The sequence below is a fragment of the Capsicum annuum genome, chromosome 1 (assembly GCF_002878395.1).
Source record: "Capsicum annuum cultivar UCD-10X-F1 chromosome 1, UCD10Xv1.1, whole genome shotgun sequence".
Lineage (NCBI taxonomy): Eukaryota > Viridiplantae > Streptophyta > Magnoliopsida > Solanales > Solanaceae > Capsicum > Capsicum annuum.
This window is the reverse complement of record NC_061111.1, coordinates 6,321,433-6,342,210: the sequence shown is the minus strand read 5'-3', so window position 1 is coordinate 6,342,210 and position 20,778 is coordinate 6,321,433. Positions and strand designations below refer to the sequence as shown.

The window sequence follows — 20,778 nt, the reverse complement described above, 5'->3', positions numbered from 1 at the left end:
GACCCCTTCAAAACAAGAAGGATCACTAGATGACAATGAAATTGTGACCTTGTATTTTGAGTCTCTACCCAACTTAATTGACAATTAGTACTAGAGGGGCTCCTCCATTCATTTACAAGTCAATTATAGAACCACCACTGAGTGGGCTACTCCTTTGAAACACAAATGATAAAATTTGACAACTTCTTGGCAAAATAGACAAAATCACCCACCTAGAGATACAGTACTGCGAGGCAAATGAGCGGGTTAAGCTGAATTTGGATGTGTCAAAATACGCTAAGTTAGTTAAAGAGAAAATTATGAAGCCGCTCAACTGAAATTCACTCAATTCTTACGAAATTTTAATTGCTTTATTTGTTATTTTATACGACTATATATAACATATCAAATTTAAAAAATGTCATTTAAAAAATATTTTGACAATTTCTCAAAAAAAACAAAACAATTTCAAGTAGATATCAACCCAAACATAAATGGGCTGAAATGAATTGAAATAGGTTGAGGAAAAGAATGGAGGGTCAATGATCAACCAAAACATGAACGAATTGGGGGGGATATGATTTCAGTGCCAATGTTGCTACCATTTGCTTTAGGGCAAACAACATAAATCCCGACAGTTTGAAGCTTAATTATAGAAAATTCTGCCATTCTGTATAATTAATTACTGAAAATTTCAATTTTGGGTCTGTCGAGATACATAATTAGCTCCCGGTACATCCAACAAAGATGCACCTTTTCCTTTGTAAAGATACATGATTAACTCCCAATACATTTTTTTTTTCTTCTGATTTTGGGTCTGTCGAGATACATAATACATCTAGCAAAAATACATTTTTAAATTAAGGTGTATGTTTGCCCAAGGGTCAATAGTCCATTTCAATATCATCATCAAGAGTGACCTTCACCTTTGGGTTATCCCCTGTGACATAGTTGCTCAGCAGAGCATTCACATCCATCGGTTGAGCCAGCTGGTGTCCCTGATGAAAGAGGTCGAGATATGTGAGCCAAAGTCTTAAATCATTTTATCACATTAACAAACTAGGTCTATCAGATCCATAAAATGGACAGGGGGATGAAACAGCAACAACAACAACAACAACAAACCCAGTGTATTCCCACAGTGGGGTCTGGGGAGAGTGAAATGTACGCAGTCCATACCACTACCTTCGGAGAACAGACAAAAGAATAAAATGGACAGAGCGATGAAACAAGGGAAGTAATGGAGTGCATAATGCCAAACGGAATAAAATTATGTTTCCAGAGAACAAACACAAATGATACCATATCAAGAAGGTGCAATAATAGATAAGAATTACTTTACTATACCGATGTTCTTCTTATAGAAAGGTATCGACTAGAATATCATTGGCATGGAACCAAGGAGGTGCAAAAGATGATTAAAACCACAAATGGAGGCAAGGATCAGATTCTCAAAAAAATGCAAAAGCAAAAGAGTTAGCTAGGTTGGTCAATAAATACAACTAATGCACTTTGCAAAAGTAACATGATCTCCCATTGGTAAATTATCTTAGCTTCCTTTAGGTCAAAATTTTAAGGTTATGTAGTAATACTTCACATGGAATGTCAATAATGGGTTATGAGTTCGTTCTATTTATATATACGTAGTTACAAGTAGAAGGAACATTATGCCAATCCATCTGAGGTCATAGCAATATAATTGGTAAAACCAGCTTAGTAAAACCCCACACACACCAAAAAAAAAAAAAAAAAAAAAAAAAAAAAAAGAACCAATTTGAAATTAATTAGCAGAAAATTGATCCATACCTTCGCGGAAAAGATGAGGTCAAACGACGAGCCCGTTCCAATGGAAGGGGTCTTACCCCAAGCTAATGACTCCAAACTCCCTTGGAGATCGTCACTCAGGCTCATCTTGGCAGCCCTGACAAAGGAATCCCCTGGATTCTGCATTGGGTCCAACATGCAACAAAATTTCAAAATTTAGAGATACATCTCCCTGACATATTAGTTGTTATTACTTTAATGTTACAAGTTAAGTTGTAAGAAGGGGAAAAACTGCAAGATAGAGAATAGAGACAATTTTCAAGCTGCCACATGTAGACGTCTAGGTGTATACCCTTCCTAGAATGTGCTATATCTGTACTACTACTAGCTAGCAAATTCTTGGGACTGAAGAGGATTTTAATTCGGATAGTTACCTGAGAGAGCTGTTCCTAGAGTCTCATGAAATAGCATGTACATAATATAATTACTTGGTTTGAATAAAAAAAATTTCATTTGACCAAAAATAAAATAAAATAAAATGTGGATCACATTACCGAAAAGCACGCTTGCATAAATGGTGAAACAACACCAGCAGCCTTTCTTTGCATTGATAACCCTTTGGCACTCAAGGGAGCAAATTCCCCTGTAGCTGTGAGACAATCTGCTACAAGTAGCAAGTGTTCAGGAAGGATTTTCTTGCCAGTTTCAGACACCGCTGAATGTAGTTTCTGCACTTCCAACTCAACATTATCAGAATTGTACCTTGTTTAGTTAATGAAGAAGAATTGTAATCATTTTATTCTAGGAGTAAGAAATAAAAGGAATGGTAATTCATGAGGAAGTGGAATCTCTTTAGGATCTACTCCAGCGTTTAGAAATTGGTTAATCGGTAAAGATACGTGTACTTGATGCCCTGCCCAAGAGAGAGGCCCAAGTCCTAGTAGCCTTGCCAAATGGTGATTCAGCATAGATTCTACATCTTGAAACCAAGCCAATTTTGGCGCCGCTTTATGATAATGAAACCAACCAGCAAAAAACATTAACGCTGCAAAGACCAATGCCCCAATTGTTGTACAATAGAGTTGTAATTCACTAGTTATTCCAGATGCATCTGAAAAAACCCAGAGGTTATTTGTATTCCTCGGAAACCACCGCCTACATCACCATTTAATATTTCTTGGCCCACTATTGGCCAAACCACTTGGGCACTAGGCCCTATGTGAGTTGGATCACTTAGCCACGCTTCATAATTAGAAAAATGAGCACCGTGGAAATACATGCCGCTCAGCCAAAGAAAGATGATGGAGAGTTGACCGAAATGTGCACTAAATACTTTTCGAGAGATCTCCTCCAAATCACTGGTATGGCTATCGAAACCGTGAGCAACAGCATGTAGGTTCCAGATCCAAGTGGTAGTATCAGGCCCTTTAGCGATTGTTCTTGAGAAATGACCCGGTCTGGCCCATTCCTCGAAAGAAGTTTTTACGGGATCCCTATCTACCAAAATTTTAACTTCTGGTTCGCCGTGGAATAATGTTAACATTAAGGTAATGACAACTTGGTCGCATTATGCAACAACATACCCAGTGTATCCCACAGGCACAGGCGGGGTCTGGGAAGGGTACAGTGTAAGCAGATCTCACCCCTACCTTGAGGGGCAGAGAGACAGTTTCCAATAAACCCTCGGCTCAAAGAAAAGCATATCAAAGAAGATCGAAAAAAGAAATAAGGGAAGTGAAGAAATCATGGCAAAACTATAAAAAGTATAACAAACCATTCTGGCGAAAAAGGATCAGTAACAACAACAAAATATTGTGATAATGGAAGTGCCAAGAGACAGAAATTGAAGGACAAGAAACTACAGGAGATATACTACGACCACCAGTATGGAAGGACAACGTGGTTTGAATTAAATCAACAACAACAAAAAAAATGACATGGCTGTTGAAACTTGCGACAAAAAATAGGGATCATCTCAGCAAGAACTTACGCATAGAAAAGACTCCCATGCTACATCAATTCCATAGGCTACAGTCAGATCATGGACATCATCAGGATAACTGCATTCCCAATCAATCAAATCCCTTATCTGGAGGCAACTATCCACAAGCGCATTCCAGAATTTGATTCTGTCACAACTTTCCGACATGAAGACGTGCAAATATAGTTCCGCAGTAGAGCTTCTGGAGGATTTCAATGTGCTGGGCAATTCTCTCCATAAGATATCAACGTTTTTAAATGCGGAGAAACCTAAAAAAATGAAACAGTAAATCAAATGCCAGCAGAATAGCAGCTCTTTAGAAAAACAAAAGCTATATAACAAGAAGACAATGAGCCACACTTTTCAGTGATAGAACAAATGTTTAAATTTAAAGTCACTTTGAAATGTAAAGTGTGATAGATGCTATTCATTAATCCTTTACAATCTTTGGCTGAAAGGATTCAATTACTTAAAGATCTAACGAGGCCACAGAAGTGTGACAAATCAAATGCAAATTACACTCTTCTTAATGAAGATCAGGATATAATGATAGAAATGACTTTAGACAACTAAATATCCAAGACGTCGAACTTATCTGTAAACTTTATCTTAACAAAGCTCATTAAAGCTCTTATAAAGCCTCCATCTTCATTCATCGAACAACATCTTATATTTAAATTTAACCTTTAATTTAATCTTGATACCTGATACTGCCTGTTATCAATCAGCTTCTTTTTCCCTTTCATGCAAACTCGTGCAAGAAAAGGCTGTTTCTCGTTTTTTACTTCTCTACACCTTTATAGCAACATCAGTAAATCAAACTAAGCTGTAAGGACCAATGCATAGGTAAATAGCAAGCATACTTCATGGTTTCAAAACCCACATTAAACTTTTCAACATTTTCATAAAGTGATTTGAGCCCCTTGAGGCAATAGTTTCCAAAGAATATAAACATTTAAACCAAATTTTAGTTAAAAATCACTAAAGATTCTGAGATCTGGTCCTACAGTCATAATCGGAATGGATTCAACAGCCATCAGCAGAATTGGACACTGACACACAAGGAAATCCAGTCTTATGAATACATGACCCTTCATAACCAGCACAAGTGAAAGTCCTTCATAACAAGCCAGGAACAGATTCCATGTTCTTTGTTAATAACAGCACAAGTGAAACAGCTTTACACGAAAAAGGAGAATGACTAAACAAGAACATAGCTCAAGGACATCAGCTTGCTAAGCAGTAATTCCCAAAGAAGAAAGACGATCTAAACCTTTTATCACCGTCCGAAGAAGGAATGGAATCACCAAATCACGAAGTGTATCCAGAAGTGACAAAGAATTTTTTGAGGTCTCAACAGCGGAAACTGTGATGCAAATTTTGGACTTCTCGTTACCCACTTCAGCAACTGAAAAATCCCTGCACATTTACAAGATATATTAAGGAATACGAGGGCTCAAACAGTGACCAACAGACAGTAGAAGTGCAATAAAGTTATTTGAGGATTCAGAATGGTTCGATTTCATAACATTAAAAGCTGGGACCAAATAACTGAACAGTTTTGGCAATGAAGTCAAGAGTCCTGCTTGAAACATTTAACAAGAACGACTAAATTTACTTTCCTCATATTCCCATTTACATGAATCCAATAAAAATTAAAAGATGAAACTCAAAGCAACATCTTACTTGCATGTTATATGCAGGTCTGGAAGGTCAGTTCCTGCTTTCGGTTTTGTTGATTTTGCGGCTCTATATCTCATGTTAAGAGCATCTATAACTGATCTCATTTTCAACCTTCTTGTCTTCACATTTTCCTGAGAGAACGGAAATTTAAGAGGACAAAACCAATAAAATAATAAGAAATGAATGTCTCATTGCATTACCTTATCTATAAGAAAAAGACAGACCCAGGGACTGTGAGCGCTTTTATGTGTTTCAGGGGAGTAGCTACATTGTAGAAATCTCTAGTCAGATAAGAAATAATGAAAAGGATATCAACAAAACTTGATAGCATAAGTATGAAAATGTAGGAAGGGAGTGTACGATATCATTACTGTAGAAACAACATCTGAAAGAAGAAGCCTTTCCAGATGACCCTTGACCTCTAAGGCCCCATATTCAAAACCATGAGGCCATCTCTCAAGATTTTTTGAAAGAAACAGCAATGCAGTTTTCTCGCCACTACGACCCTACTCCAGATTCTAATATTTTCTGTACAAGTCACATCCAGATATCGAAAAATTTTACAAGGCAATTCAGCAACAAAAATAACTTAAAGGGCAAAAATGGACTACCAGAAATCAGCTCAATGTCACATTATTACAGAGCATATAATCTTGCAACAAGTGGTTAGAAAGTCAGCATGTAAGACATACACAATGTTTTACCATCGCAATAGCTTGTGTGCATGTTGAGTGAAGACGCAAATACATGGGAATCCAAAAAACCAATCCTTGAACCCCCATGAAGAAAGAAAAAAGAAGTCTACATGGAAGCTTTAGAATTTTCACAGAGAACAAGCCCTCTAGTGATGATAATATTGAGCACGCAGCCAGTTCTTTCCCACCATAATGGTTCACTAATTTCACTGTTGCATCGCATCCATACTTGTTTTTCTGTCAATGCTAATAGGGAGCATGGAAGATCTTTCAAGATGACTTGCCTATCAAACTTATATTGCAGATATAACTTCACTCATCTTATTCTAAGAGCAATGGAGTTCACAGATCGCTCAGCAACTTTATTTGCCATTAAGAAGAAGGTCTCTAAAATAGACGGTGAAATTTATGACCAATATCAAAGGTCGCACACAGATTTTGTGCAACAACCTGCCACACAGTGCAGCATTCTCTTCAGTGTCTCAATACAAGTGGACAATTTCAGCAGGATAAAGGCCTAACGGATCTCGTTCACGTTGGGAAGGGTGCGCAGGATCTGCGCAAAAGGCAGTAGAAAAGCAAATGCAAACCAGAAAGAACATATTTTTATTAATCTTACTTGTGGTTCTATAAAAATTAGACTTTTTGGATGGGTAGAACTTGCAAAGTTGACAATAGAATTTCTCAATTGAATAAGGTAGTATTCAGGCAAGCTTTAGATGCTAGTAGAACCTTTTTCTGAAAACTGGTGCAACCGCTATTAATGAATTTTAAACAATTGCCAAATCCATAAATCAAAGTGTTCTAATTTTATTTTTTGTATGTGTCGAGCAGCTGATACCAACAGAATGCTACTAGAATATCTATCTTTCTAGAAGGGTATTTGACAGACATGTAAGTAGATCATAGCGTCCAAGAACAAAACCTTAAGAATATTGATTTAGCCGGCATAACATAGTATAGCGTCTAGAAAGTATAATCAGCAGAGACAGAGAAAACCTTCAGGTTTAGTAAAGGCGATGACTCAAGTGCACTGAAAGGTTGATCCAAAGCACTGTATGCAGCTTCTGAAGTGGCACAGGCCGCCAATGAACCAACAGGATGACCACCAATTGAATGACTAGCATGGTTATGACTTTCTACTGTTTCACCAGTGCCCTTAGTAGAAGAAATTTGGTCTGCTTCATTGTAAGAGAACTGCACAATTTGATTCCCATAAGCATTTCTCACTGTTCCATCATATCCAATGTACAGATCACGCATGAAAAACATAAGCTTGCGGTTCAAAGTTCCAGAAACATCAGCATGTCCACTAAAAGAACTATCGCAGGTAGTTAATGAATGCACAAAACACTCTAGAGGATTCAAACCCGCAAGAAAAGAATTTTCAACCACGGCACCCGGAATGTAAGGACCAGGACATTCAGGAACCTTATGTGCTTTCTCAAAAACAAGATTTGATTTATGAGCATTCCATCCATCACAAGAAAGTTGACGGGGTATTCTAAATGATAATGGAACCAGAGACTGCTGCAAACCAAGACACATGCTATGTTGGACCAGTTTTAGCAGGTTGCCCTTACTCCCAGATTTTAACATAGCCAGAAATGAGTTATCATTGCTTGCATAATTATATACCAAATTCTGGGTATTCCGGAAAACATGCTTGAAAGCAGTAGCAGAAGCTTGACTCAGGGAAGCTGATTTCTGCTGCATGATAGACATAAACTCCAAACCAAAACCCATGGAGTTCTTGCTTTCTTCTAAGTTTCCAGCAAGGAAATCCTTATTATACTTTACCATCAGCAGTTGGATATAAGACAGTCGTTCTGCCTCTTGCAAACCAGAAATGACTTCATCAATCATATTTTCACGGGAATATGGATCAGAAGATATGTAAAGATCAGACAGTGAAACACTAAGTCCCCTCATGGACAACCACTCGCCAAGAACTTCTTGTGCAGCATAAAGAAGGTCAAGAGTGTCACCTCCACGGTGTTTAGCAAGACTATAAAAAAGATTTTCACTGGCATCATGCAGCCAAGAAGACCCACTAGAAGATGTCAAAATTTCCCCCTCACTAATACAAACTCCATTTGATGGAAAAACATATTCAAGGTCTGACGGCAAAAGCAAGCTGAATAACTGTTTCCCCGTCCAATAACACTTCCCTGATGGTGCTCTTACAACAGTAGCAGTCATACTCACCTGACGAGGACAAAACATTTGTAGCTGTTGCATCTGGAAGCATTCCAAGAAAACTCCAGGTTCCAAAATTAAATGAGCAGCAGTTAAGCTATCATGACTTAATGAGAGAAGATTTTGACCATTCTGTCCATCAATCAACTGCTGATTCAGAGCAACAATCTCACTAAGCTCAATCCTAGAATCAACTGATTGGGGAATATAACCATGAAGGGAATCGCCATCAAAATCCGCATGGAATGGAGAACAGACAAGAGGATTGATTGAAAGAACAGAATTTATTGGAAGAATCCTAACAGACAGAGCAATTAGTGAATGTTGATGAATAGATGGAGGTCGATTTATCAACACAACATCTCCATCAATAAGAGGTCTATGTATAATATCCCCTCTCCGCAACTGGTCCATTACACTAATACGAACTAAGACACCATTTCTACGGACGAGAATCCCTCCTCTCTGAAGAATCATAAGATCACAGAGATCTATCATATTTTCCCAATTCCGTGAACTTAGAGGTTCGGCCACATGGAGATTTTCCGCAACATGACATGGAATAGCAATTTCACCTAGCTCTATGTTAGGATCACCAACCACAACCATTCGGAAAGCATGATTTGTGCGTTTTTCCAGAACCAATTCTCTCACATACTTCAAACCAGTAGCAGCAGGAACAGGGTCACTGATTGCCGATCTCTCTGCACATATCTGCACTAGTAAAGGCTCAATTCAAATGGAAGATAGTTCTACAAAAAAGCTAACAAAGAAAGGGAAAGAAGAAACATGGTCACATTTCTTGCCTTGGAAGCTTTAATTCTACCTAAAACACAGTTGCTCAAGTCATTTGCTGTCCCTAGAAAGTCAATCAGCTTTCTGTAAAGTCTATCACTTTCATCCTGGGACATCAAAAGCAGCACGTGATCAGGTATCAGAAAGCTGAGTGCTGAAAATGGGCATCAATGATACCATCAAAGAAAAGACACAATTTTCTCACTTACAAATATCATGTGCTGTCCAAATTTTGTGATACGATGACTATTAGGAGTCAAAAGGCAGTTTTGAAGTAAGATTGAGTTCTTCCTTTTGAGAAGTCCTTGAAGAAACCCTGGATCAACATCTTTCAGAATGCTATATACCTATATGTCAGAAAGTTAGTCAGATGGCCCAAAGAACAGAAGCAAAGACTGCAAAACATAAATCACTAGTGAAAACACAGAGTTAAGATAGTCCATTGTTCCATCACGAAGCTTGGACATAATACTAGAAATGCTTAGTATCTAGGATAAGCTAATATTAAAATTTTGAATCAGTAAAAAGTTATTTCTTTAGTTATGAGAACAAATCGGTACGTTTTTGAATAAACTGCATAGCAAAATTTTGTCCTTTTTCCTTTATTCTTTGTTACTAAAAAGTTTGACAACATAAAGATTTTTTTTTCGTTCTAAATAGTTAAGACTTAAATAGAGAGTTCGAACCAGTTACATGGATTTAGTGGATATGCTAGGAAGAAGAGTATAGGAGGCTGTTTTTTGGTTTTATGGCGTTTCTGTTCCTTTTCCTGTAGCATCATGGTACCTTTTAATAAAATATCTACCTTATCAAAAAAAAATATTTTAAATTTGGGATGAGCTCATATAAAAAAATTGAATCGATAAAAGTTAAAGTCTTTGAATTAACTAATTAGCATAAGAATTCAATTCAAGTTGGGTTGAAGGTATTTTTAGATCAAAAGGTGGAAGGAGGGGTATCCTTGAACCAAAAACAAAGGTTGAGGGGTATCCTTCAACCATTATAAGAGAATTCATATATCAAACCAAATCAACCAAATCAACCAAATCAATCAAATCCACTACTAGATTTCATCTCCATACATCAACCTCAAATGTGTGTGGCACCAAATGGATCAGAACCTCAAATGGTTCGATTCATAACTATAACGGCTCTGGACTGGTGACGAGGCATGGGGTATGGTTTTTCACTCCATCTTTTCCAAGAATGGTGAGGAACTTCTGTTTCAGGGATGGCGTAGGACGTGACAGGAAAAGGGGGAACCAGTTTGTTTCACTTGAACAGCACTCTATGAAGCATGTTTGACTCATGATACTCTCAACAGAAGGAACATACACATCGTCAACGGATGCTACATGTGCAAAGTCACCCACTGCAACATTGCTCAGTTGCGACGGATATCTGGAATATGCCCTTCAGAGTTTTTTGACCCAGTTGGTCACGCCTGAGAGGATTAAAGGATGCTTACATATGCTGAAGTTTTTGAAAAGTTGGTGGATCCATCAGGAAAATCTGGAAAATGGTCCCGGCCCAGTGTATTTGGACAGAAAAGAACCTTAGATGTTTTGATGGAATACCAACTCCAAATTTCGATGGGGAGCCTGGGAGCAACGGTAAAGTTGTCTATATATAACCTATATGTCGCGGGTTCAAGCCGTGGAATCAACATCGATGCATCATGGTAGGTTGCCTACATCACACCCCTTAGGGGTGCGGCCTTTCCCCGGACCTTGAGTGGGTTGCCCTTTTTTAGTAACTCCCAAACGTAGTCTCAAGGCTGTACCTTTAGTTTTATATAGATGGAGTGATCTGCTCCCTGTAAACTGCCCAGACAATCTTTTGGACTTTGTTAGCTCCTTATCTTTAGTATAGGGCTAACTATAATGGAGCTAACAAACTCACTTTTGTTCCCACATATGTTGTACTATTTGCATCAGCTTGATGCCTTCAACGAAATCACTTACTCCTCTTCTTTTTTTTTTGATGAAGTGAAATATTGTATTGCTGGCGTCAAGAAGATGCAAAGATAAAAAACCCGATCTAGCTCCAAAGACAAAAAGTTCTTTAAGCATTGGGAGCAAAAGGAGGCTGTTAAGCCAGGCTCAGAGAGCCCATAAAACTTAATGAAATCACTTACTTCATCCAAAAAAAAGAAGCGGGGAGGGTGAGTGATTGACAGAAAGGGGGTTGAATATTTCTTCTTCATTTTTTTACATTTTATCTTTCCTTTTCATTTATAATTACTTTATTTGCATTTTATTTTTTCTAATAATTAAAAATTGTATCCACTCTATCAATGTGGTTAGCATGCAGTATATCCACAATAGTTGGCCTCCGCATACGCATGGTCAATGGTCAGAGGAATTTAATTGTATTCATTCCACAAAATAGAGGAGCCACACATATGGGAAAAATGGGAGAAGGAGGACGTCTTTAAAATCTAGAGCAAGTACTGGTGTCTAGTAAGGTATTTTGGCTTTTAGAATAAACATATTAGACACACATATTGCTATTTATTCAGCTAAATTTAGGAGCATCGGCTCTACATTCCTCATCTCACCCCCCATCAATGTAATACTTCCATTAAAAAACAGCAGAAAGCTACTCATTTAACTACATATTCCCTGCTCTTGTTAAGTCTACTGTCTCATGGTTTTTAGGGAGGGTCCTGCCCTTGCTCTTTATCTCGGTATGGTTGACCACATTCCTGTTTTCAACATGTAAAGGGCAAAAGATATGTTCTATCCAAAGAAGGTTTTCAGCAATAGACACTTTCTTAGGTATCAGTGAAAGGGCTATTTAATCATCATCAAGTTGTACTTCCCAAAATAATTATCTTAAAATACAAAAACATGATGAAATTTTGACAAGACAGGAGAGTGCAAGAAACCAACTGAAACTGGTTAGAAATATCGTTACCTGAGCATGTGATAAAACTCTTTGGTAATTTGCGGAACTTAAACTTGCATCTTGCTGTGAATCATGTGGGATGAAATCCCAATAGTCAGAAGCCAAACTTACTCCAGTAGTTTCCCATTGCTTCTTTAACACATTTTCATTCACTTCAGCGATAATGGCAGTCCTGTTAAACATGTCTTTAGGAGATACTTTAAATTTCCTTGGAGGATAACCTAGAGTTCCCTGCTTATCAGATAGATACAGGTCAAGAAATTAAAGCAAGGGAAACAATATTATAACTTACAACCAATTAGACTCACATCACAGTATTTGCAGGCAGATGTCTTATCAGCACCCTGGAAAAGTCAAACCAAAGACTTATCACCCTCGGAGCAAATAGAACAGCAGCAATATCGATATGTCAAACGTACTGTACCAACAGTCCATAAAACATGGGTTTTTTTAAAAATAAATAGAACATATTCAATCAAACCAGTAAGATGTAACATGCTGCTTAAATGCAACGCTGCTGTTTATTTTTAGATAAAGAAATACAAGCTGCTATATTTTTTCTTTAATAATATATTGAAGCTGCTATTTCCGCCCTGAAAACCTGATTTTTAATTAAGTTGTGGTATTGGTTCCACCAATACAAGAACTGAAAATGATAGCATTTTGGAAAAGTGAAAATGCATACAGCTGTAAATACTACTGCACAAAAAATAACATCTATTCTATGTACAGTGTAGTGATCCGGGATACCTGCATAGTATCCTATCTCACCACAACACATATGCCAACACGTTTTATCTCCATAAACCTTACTATCAGAACCCAAATTACATCAGCTAAAACTTAAATGGTGGAATAGGAACTTGGAGCAAGTTCATGTTCTAAAGTAACACTAAATAACTGTTAGTAACTGAATTAGAAAAAAGATGTATCTTCCTTATATCTGATTCACCTGAAGAATTTACTATGATATTCTTGTCACAAATAGCTGATCACATACGTTACTGGATAAATAAGTTGTGCAGCTAAAGTTCATATTAATGATATCTTATCAAGTTTTAGTACTGAGTGTGTAGTAACTGACCTTGAACTTATTACGACCCACAGATTGACATCCTGGACATATTTTCCTCAGGATCTGAGCAACCTCTGATACGAAATACGGATTCAGAATTGTATATGGAAAATTTATTAATCCAAAATGGCCTGGAAAGAATGTAAAAGAATAAAATTGTAATGATGAATTCCTGTGAAGGTGTTAAAGCAGTAACGCATCAGCTATTATCAAATCATCAGCTTCTCTCATACCTTCACAATTTTTCCCATCGTTTGCACCACATGTGGAACACTGATAGATCAAATTTGGAAACCCCAAAGCGGGATCTGTTACTTCATTAACTGATCCAATTACCTTAGCTGACCATTTGACCTAGAAAAGCAAGAAATGTAGAAGCGTAAATCAGCTTCATCCTATAATAAAATTTAACAGAAGGTCTACACTTAGTGACTTGATCTGTCCCAAATTTACAAGCCTTGGTCTAGACTAATCTAAGGAAAGATGGGTTCGAAATTTGTTTTTAGATTACTATTACGGGCTTGAGATTTCTAGGAATAAAAGTATACTAGACTACAGTAATGTAATTTTTTAGTAAAGAAAAGAAACCTTTATTTAAGAAAAATGGACACCATTTTAGGACAGACGGAAAAGAAAATTGAGATAAGCTATTTTGCCCAGTGGGAGTAGATCCATTGCAAGAAACCAAGAGAATGAAGCAGACATACTTTCTAATTTAAATTACACCAAAAGTTTGGCATATACTTACTGCATCAGTCTCTGATAGAATACTGAAATTTATGCCCTTCAGAATACCTTCTGGCACTTGCTGCTCAACATTCAGATCATGCTCCATTCTGAAGTCTGGAAAATAACAAAGTGATTCAACAGTATACTAAAAAGAAAGAACAGAAGAAAACATAATTCATGAAACAATTACAAAATATTTCAGCAATGCTTTCAAATCAAATCCATCCCTATGCAGTAGGACAAGCCAATTGAGTTTTGTTTAAGAACACATGTCAATTATTTTGCAACCACCTATAGATCACAGCCCACATAACTATCATATCTCGCCAGATTGAACAAACCCATGACCTTGTGTTATTTTCTTATAAAATAAGTGGCTTATTTAACATTTAGAACAGAACAAAACCATCTAAATTAAACGAATTCTAGACATACTTGGGATGAGTTGAAAAAAAAAATAGCAACAAGCTCGTCACAACAGAGAAAAAAGAAGAAGAGAAGAAAAAGAGGTGATGAAAAATTTACCTTAAAGAAGACGTTGCACAAAAGTCAGGCCGACGCACAAATGAAGTAAATGTTTTTGAAAGAAGTGTCCAATTATTTTTATAAAATTTTTAAAAACCCTAGTGGCGCGCTTAAGCGAGCTTTTTCTCGCTTCAGTCCTAGAAGCGCATGCTTTTTCACAATCGCGTTGCTTCAAGGCTTTAAATATGATTCCTACTTATATTTTGTGTCCATTTGTCTCATTCTTACCAAATTGTGTGCTCTATTCAATAGAAAATTATTTTTTAATCAGAAAACTTCAAAAGGAAAAAAAATGAAAAGCCACGTCTTTACTTGTGTAGGTTCCTTAGTTCTCTTGCTCCTTAATAGGTGTGTTCTTTTCCTTCCAAAAAAATCGGAGAGGTTGCAGCAATACCTCTTCATCAATGACCAAGAAAATCCCCCCACACCTCCTTTATTTATTTATTGATTAAGGTAACAATTGTATTAAAAGAAAAACTTCAACACTAGAGAAGATGCTAATTAAGAAATTTACAAATCCCAAAAGTGTACAAACACCCTTGTCCTTAAGCCAATAATTTCTAGACAGTCACTCAACTAATATTAATTATATCAGGAAGTCACGTTTCTTCGCCTAGTAATAGAAAAGTTAGTGGCACTTTAATTGACTTTCCTAATACAAAACAAAGAAAAGTGACTTTTTGAGAAATATATTTACTTGAGTGACGAGCTGAGAAATCAACATTTTGATGGAGTGATAAAGCATGTGATAAATGAGGTAAGGTTCAAGACATGACAAAGTAGTTATATAGCGCACATCAACAACAACAACAACAAATCCAGTGTATTCCCACATAGTGGGGTCTGGGGAGGGTAAAATGTACGCAGTCCATACCACTACCTCTGGAGAAGTAGCGAGGCTGTTTCCGATAGACCCCCGGCTCAAGACAAAGAATAGTAAACAAAACCGTAATAAAGCATGAAACAAGATGGAATAACAGAAATAAAACGCCCACAAAGTAATACCCTACACTAACGAACCAAAGGCACCCCTACCCCCATACCCTCTTACTAGCAGCTCCAACCTATGGACATAGTCCTAAGACCCGGCTACCCCAAAGCTCTCCAAACTACTAGCTACGATCACCCACATGCACTAGCCTTCTAATCTTATTCGCGTCCTCCATACCTTCTATCTAAGGCATGTCCTCAGTAAGCTGTAATTGCTCCATGTCACGTCTAATCATCTTTCTCCAGTATTTCTTCGGCCTACCTCTAACCCGCCCGAAACCATCCAAAGCTAGCCTCTCATACCTATGAACTGGGGCAACCGTGCCCCTCCTCATCACATGCCCGAACCGTCTCAACCTTACTTCCCGCATTTTGTCCTCAACCGAAGCTACTCTCACCTTCTCCCGAATAGTCTCATTTCTAACCCTATCGCCCCTAGTAAGCCCACACATCCAACGCAATATCTGCATTTCCGCCACCTTCAATTTTTGAATATGGGAGTTCTTGACTGGTCAACACTCCACTCCATACAACATGGCCGGACGGACTGCCACTCTGTAAAATTTGCCTTTAAGCTTGGGCGACACGTTCTTATCACACAACACTCCCCAGGCGAGCCTCCACTTCATCCATCCTGCCCCAATACGGTGGGAGACATCTTCGTCAATCTCTTCATTCCCCTGAATCACGGACCCGAGATACTTAAAACTGCCCCTCTTACAAACAACCTAGGAATCCAACCTTACTACCACCTCAATCTCCTACCTTAAGTCATTAAACTTGCATTCCATATACTTTGTCTTGCTCCTACTCAACCTGAACCCTTTTAGACTCAAGGGTTTCTCCAAACCTCCAATTTATCATTCAACACCCCACCCCCACGCCGCGTCTCATCAATCAAAACTACACCATCTGCAAATATATAGCGCACATATATTCATTTTTTTATAAGGTAAATGTATTTCATTCATAAACCAGGATAAGATGATCGTATACAAAAGATAAACCAAAAGGTAAAGAATACAAAATCTGATTCTCTACAAAGTCCACCCATTCTTCTACACTACAAGGAAATTTATGGATGAACCAAAAGAAAAGAAGTTACCGGAGGATATTCCTTAACTGAGAAAAACTCGACTCTACCCCTTCAAGAGCTCTCAAATTTCTCTCATTCCACACAACCCACATCAACGCGAAAGGGACTAAATTCTATGCCTCAAGTCTTCTCTTATTCTCGCTTCTCTTGAAAAAACATTAAATCTTTCACAGTTCTTGGCATTACCCAAGAAACTCCATACCACCTAACCACCTAAGTATATCCCACCATAATACCATCATAAAGACAATGAATAAGAAGATCATTCATTTCTTCTCAGTCCCCCCACACATCAAACACCAGTTGACATAAGAAACCTTTCGCTTCGAACATTTTTGGTCATCAAAATCACCCCTCTAGATGCTAGCCTAGAGAAAAAGCACACCTTTCTTGACACTATTGCTATCCAAATGCATCATATTGAAACACAACCTCCTCCCTGATTAGGAGTTTCTCATAGAAAGATTTTGTCACGACCCAAATGGCGATGAGTGGCACCCACACTAACCTTCCTGTGAGAGAACCATCTAAATCAAACCATTACCCAATCACTTAGTCAATATTAAAATAATATTTTCATTAAACCATCTTAATAATAATAATCTGGAGTTAATCATTAGTAATTCGGAAACCAAACAATCTACTTACTGAAATTCCCAAGACCCGAAAGTCGTCATACAAGAACTACTTTCAAAGATCATGTCTAAAGAGATAACCAAAATAAAGTAAATAAGGACTGTCACATTGCCCGAAAGATGGACAATAACAATAAGATGACTCGTGGCGGCCTGGAGACGGAGTGCTCACCCTTGGATCAAGATCTGCTATTAAACTATAGAGGTGAGGTCGTGTCTAAGCCTCTGAAACACTTTTTGCACTCAACAAAAGAAGAGTACAGGGTAGTATCAGTACAAACCACTATATACAGGTAGGTATCATAGGCCAACTCAACTTACTAACATGTACACAAGTACGCAACATAAATCAAATAACAAGTAGACAAGCATCATCACATAACAAATTCTCAATGAATCAATAATACAACAATAACAGGTCAAACAGTGGTCACAAACAAGCCACATAACCATTAAGAGGGTCAACCATGCTATAAGCATCCACATAATCAACACAAATATGTACACACGTGCTATGGGACTTATTTTTGCCCAAATAGTCATGACCTGCAGGGAACAATCTATGTTCATGTACCGTACCGGCATGATACTCGATCTAACATATACATATCCGTACCGGTGTGGTACCCGATCCACCATATGCATATCCGTATGAGCATGGTACCCGATCCAACATACACATATCCGTACCGGCGTGGTACCCGATCCAACATACAGATATTCGTACCGGCGTGGTACCCGATCCAACATACACATGTCCGTACCTACGTGGTACCCGATCCAACATATACATGTCCGTACTGGCGTGGTACCCGATCCAACATAAACAGATAATATCAATATCAAATTTACACTACCTCATAGCATACAGCACGATGTGTCAAATTTACAAGTACAGTTAAAGTCATAAGACAATCTCATCAAGTAAATTTTCAATAATCATTTATACACGCATCAACAATCAAAACATCAACAATTTCAAGCATGTTCGAATACCAAACAACAAGTATTCAATTTAGGAGCATACATACAATTAAATCGAGTCTAAACTCCAATTAAATCATAACCTATCTGAATCGAAGAATCCAAATGAAAGCTATTTTGTAAGAGACTTGTCTTTTCATAAAGTTTCTGAATGATCACAATCTGTTTCAATATATAATCCCCATAAAATACAAAAATTAATGATACCACCTTACTAATTCTTATTTTAAAAATCATAACAGAAGATTTATTAAAATAACGAGAAGATAGAACGTTGATTGTCTTCGGTTTGCATCAAAGCTGATGCCACTTTAATATTGTGAATGCAGGAACCTTAATTATTAAATCTACTAACCCTTTACTGCCAATCATTGGCATATAACAAGTTCCCTATTTGACATGCAAATTAATATTAAATTAGAAGTAGAATTGAAATGTTAATAAACACAAAATACCCCTCCTTACTCTTTCCACCATTATGGCCAAGCATTAATGCCATCATCATAACTTTATTACTCCTTTTTTCTTTAATCCTACTTTTAAACTAATTGACTAGAAAACGTGAAACCAAGTACAGTATACTTGTTTTAAAATATTCTACAACAACAAATCAGCTATAGTAGTACTAAATAGAAATCAATTTTAAGAAAAAAATAACCTGAAGTTTTAAGCCGAGTGATTTTTCTTCGAACTGCAACGTGAAAACCGCTATATTCTGCCTCCCCTTTCTGATGCTGCTAATATTATAAATGATAAACCCTACCCACTTAATTCCATTCTTATATTGACAAATAAATTATAATTTTGACCCACTAAATCCCTAATTCAATTAATTATCTAAAATATCCAAAACTTTTAAAAAACCCTCAACATTAGTTTTGAGCTCCATATAAATAAGTTAAATATGTAATTTGATTAAAAAGTACGTTTCAAACCTATTAAAAATATTAAAATGCCAAGTCAAGGTTATCTTGTAAAAAAAAATAGGAAAGATGAGAAAATTTCACAAACGACCGGGAGGGTCGTTTCAGATTTCAGAAAACTTCATTTTTCCATTAACTCTCCTCCCATTTCCAACCTTGAATAAGTCATTTCTATAGAAATCATCTCATCACTTCATTATATTCATCCACAAACCACACTTAAAAGGCACAGTGACATCTTTAGTTCTCCATCCCCCTTTCATTACCCCATATTTATCAACTATCACCCCCTCCCCCTAAAAGGCTTGAACCTCCATCAAAAAACGCCCAACAAGCCTTTGTTAAAAACTGCCAAATCTTAAATTCCAAGACCTCCCCATATTTTATGAGAAGTGACTGCCCTTCAATGTACCAAGTGAAATTTCTTTTCCACATCTGCCCCATCCCAAAAGTTTCTCTACAACCTCTTTGATTTTTTTTGTGACTGAAGTTGGAGCCTGAAACAAAGATATGAAGTGAGAATACTCAATAAGTGCTCTTAATAAGCTCTTCTTTTCCTCCTTTGGGAAAGTATCTTTTTTGCCACCCTGCTAATCTCTTCTCAAACTTCTGAAGAACCAAATTCTATACACCAAAACATTAATGTTTGAATCCTCCAACGGTAATCCAAGATAGGTAGTCGGAAGAACACCTACTCTGCAGTTCAAAACCTGAGTGAGCACCCCAATGTCAAACACCTCCCTAACCAGAAAGATCCCACACTCGGATTAATTTTAAGGCCTGACACCACCTACCAAGAACCAAGTAAAGACTTGGCCTAAATGATCCAGTTGGTTCATATCTGCGTCACAATAAACCAAAGTATAATCTGCAAACAAGAAGTAGAAAACCGACATTGACCCAACACCCTCAATCACTGCATTAAAACCCTTTAAATACCCTCCCATGACAGCTTTGTCCATCATCATACTCAAAGCTTTCATAACTAGAATGAATAAGCTCGGAGATAAAAGGATCCCCTAGTCCCAAGCCCCTAGAACTCCCAAAAAATCTACAGGGATTGTCATTCACTAAAACTGAGTATTTCACAGAAGAAATACAAAATCCAATCCAGTTTCTCCATTTTTCCCCAAATCCCATCTGAAACATGACAAAATCTAGGAAACTCCAGCTCATATGATCATAGGCCTTCTCAAGATCAAGCTTGCAGAACACGCCTGACGCTCCTTGCTTCTCTTCGAATCTACTACTTCATTTGCCACTAGAGTTGCATCCAAAATTTGTCAACCCTCCACAAAAGCATTTTACGAAGTAGACATAGTCTCATCCAGAACCTTCTCAAGTCCTACGGAGAGCACTTTAGGGATGATCTTACAAATGCTCTTCACCGGACTAATAGGTCTATGATCCTTCATGCTCGAAGCTCTCTCATTTAGGGATAATAACAATAGACGTAGTATTCAAACTCATTTCGAATACACCCGTCTCTTGAAACTCAACAATAGTATCCATCACATCAGCTTTGACCATATTCCAAGTTAGAAAGCCAAAGTGAAACCATCAGAACAGGAGCTTTGTCACCCGCACAGCCCTCCACTGCCTTTTCACCTTTTCCTCCTCAATCGCCCTCTCTAGCCACTCATACTCCTCCCCGCTAACATGACTAAAACCTAACCCCCCCCCCCCCCCCCCCCCCTACACTTCCACAACCCCCCCCCCCCCCCCCCCCCCCAACTTAGACCTCAATCTATTTCTTCCTCAAACAAACACTTGTAATAATCTATAATTGCCCTTTCTGCTTCCCCCCCCCCCCCC

General features: G+C 37.7%; 1 protein-coding gene across 1 annotated transcript in view; it reads right to left on the bottom strand.

The window, feature by feature from the left end:
- Nucleotides 1-788: 788 nt before the first annotated feature.
- LOC107866157 (DNA-directed RNA polymerase IV subunit 1-like) overlaps nt 789-20,778 on the bottom strand; it is a 33,116-nt gene continuing 13,126 nt past the window's right edge. The window contains 17 exon segments of the mRNA XM_047415080.1: nt 789-977; nt 1,786-1,923; nt 2,298-2,471; nt 3,734-3,993; nt 4,998-5,143; nt 5,411-5,538; nt 5,608-5,671; nt 5,768-5,911; nt 5,913-5,935; nt 7,102-9,015; nt 9,108-9,203; nt 9,306-9,443; nt 12,016-12,237; nt 12,315-12,350; nt 13,091-13,212; nt 13,315-13,435; nt 13,830-13,924. Of these exon segments, the coding sequence (XP_047271036.1) occupies nt 864-977; nt 1,786-1,923; nt 2,298-2,471; nt 3,734-3,993; nt 4,998-5,143; nt 5,411-5,538; nt 5,608-5,671; nt 5,768-5,911; nt 5,913-5,935; nt 7,102-9,015; nt 9,108-9,203; nt 9,306-9,443; nt 12,016-12,237; nt 12,315-12,350; nt 13,091-13,212; nt 13,315-13,435; nt 13,830-13,916 (3,927 nt within the window). The 5' untranslated portion in view covers nt 13,917-13,924 and the 3' untranslated portion in view covers nt 789-863.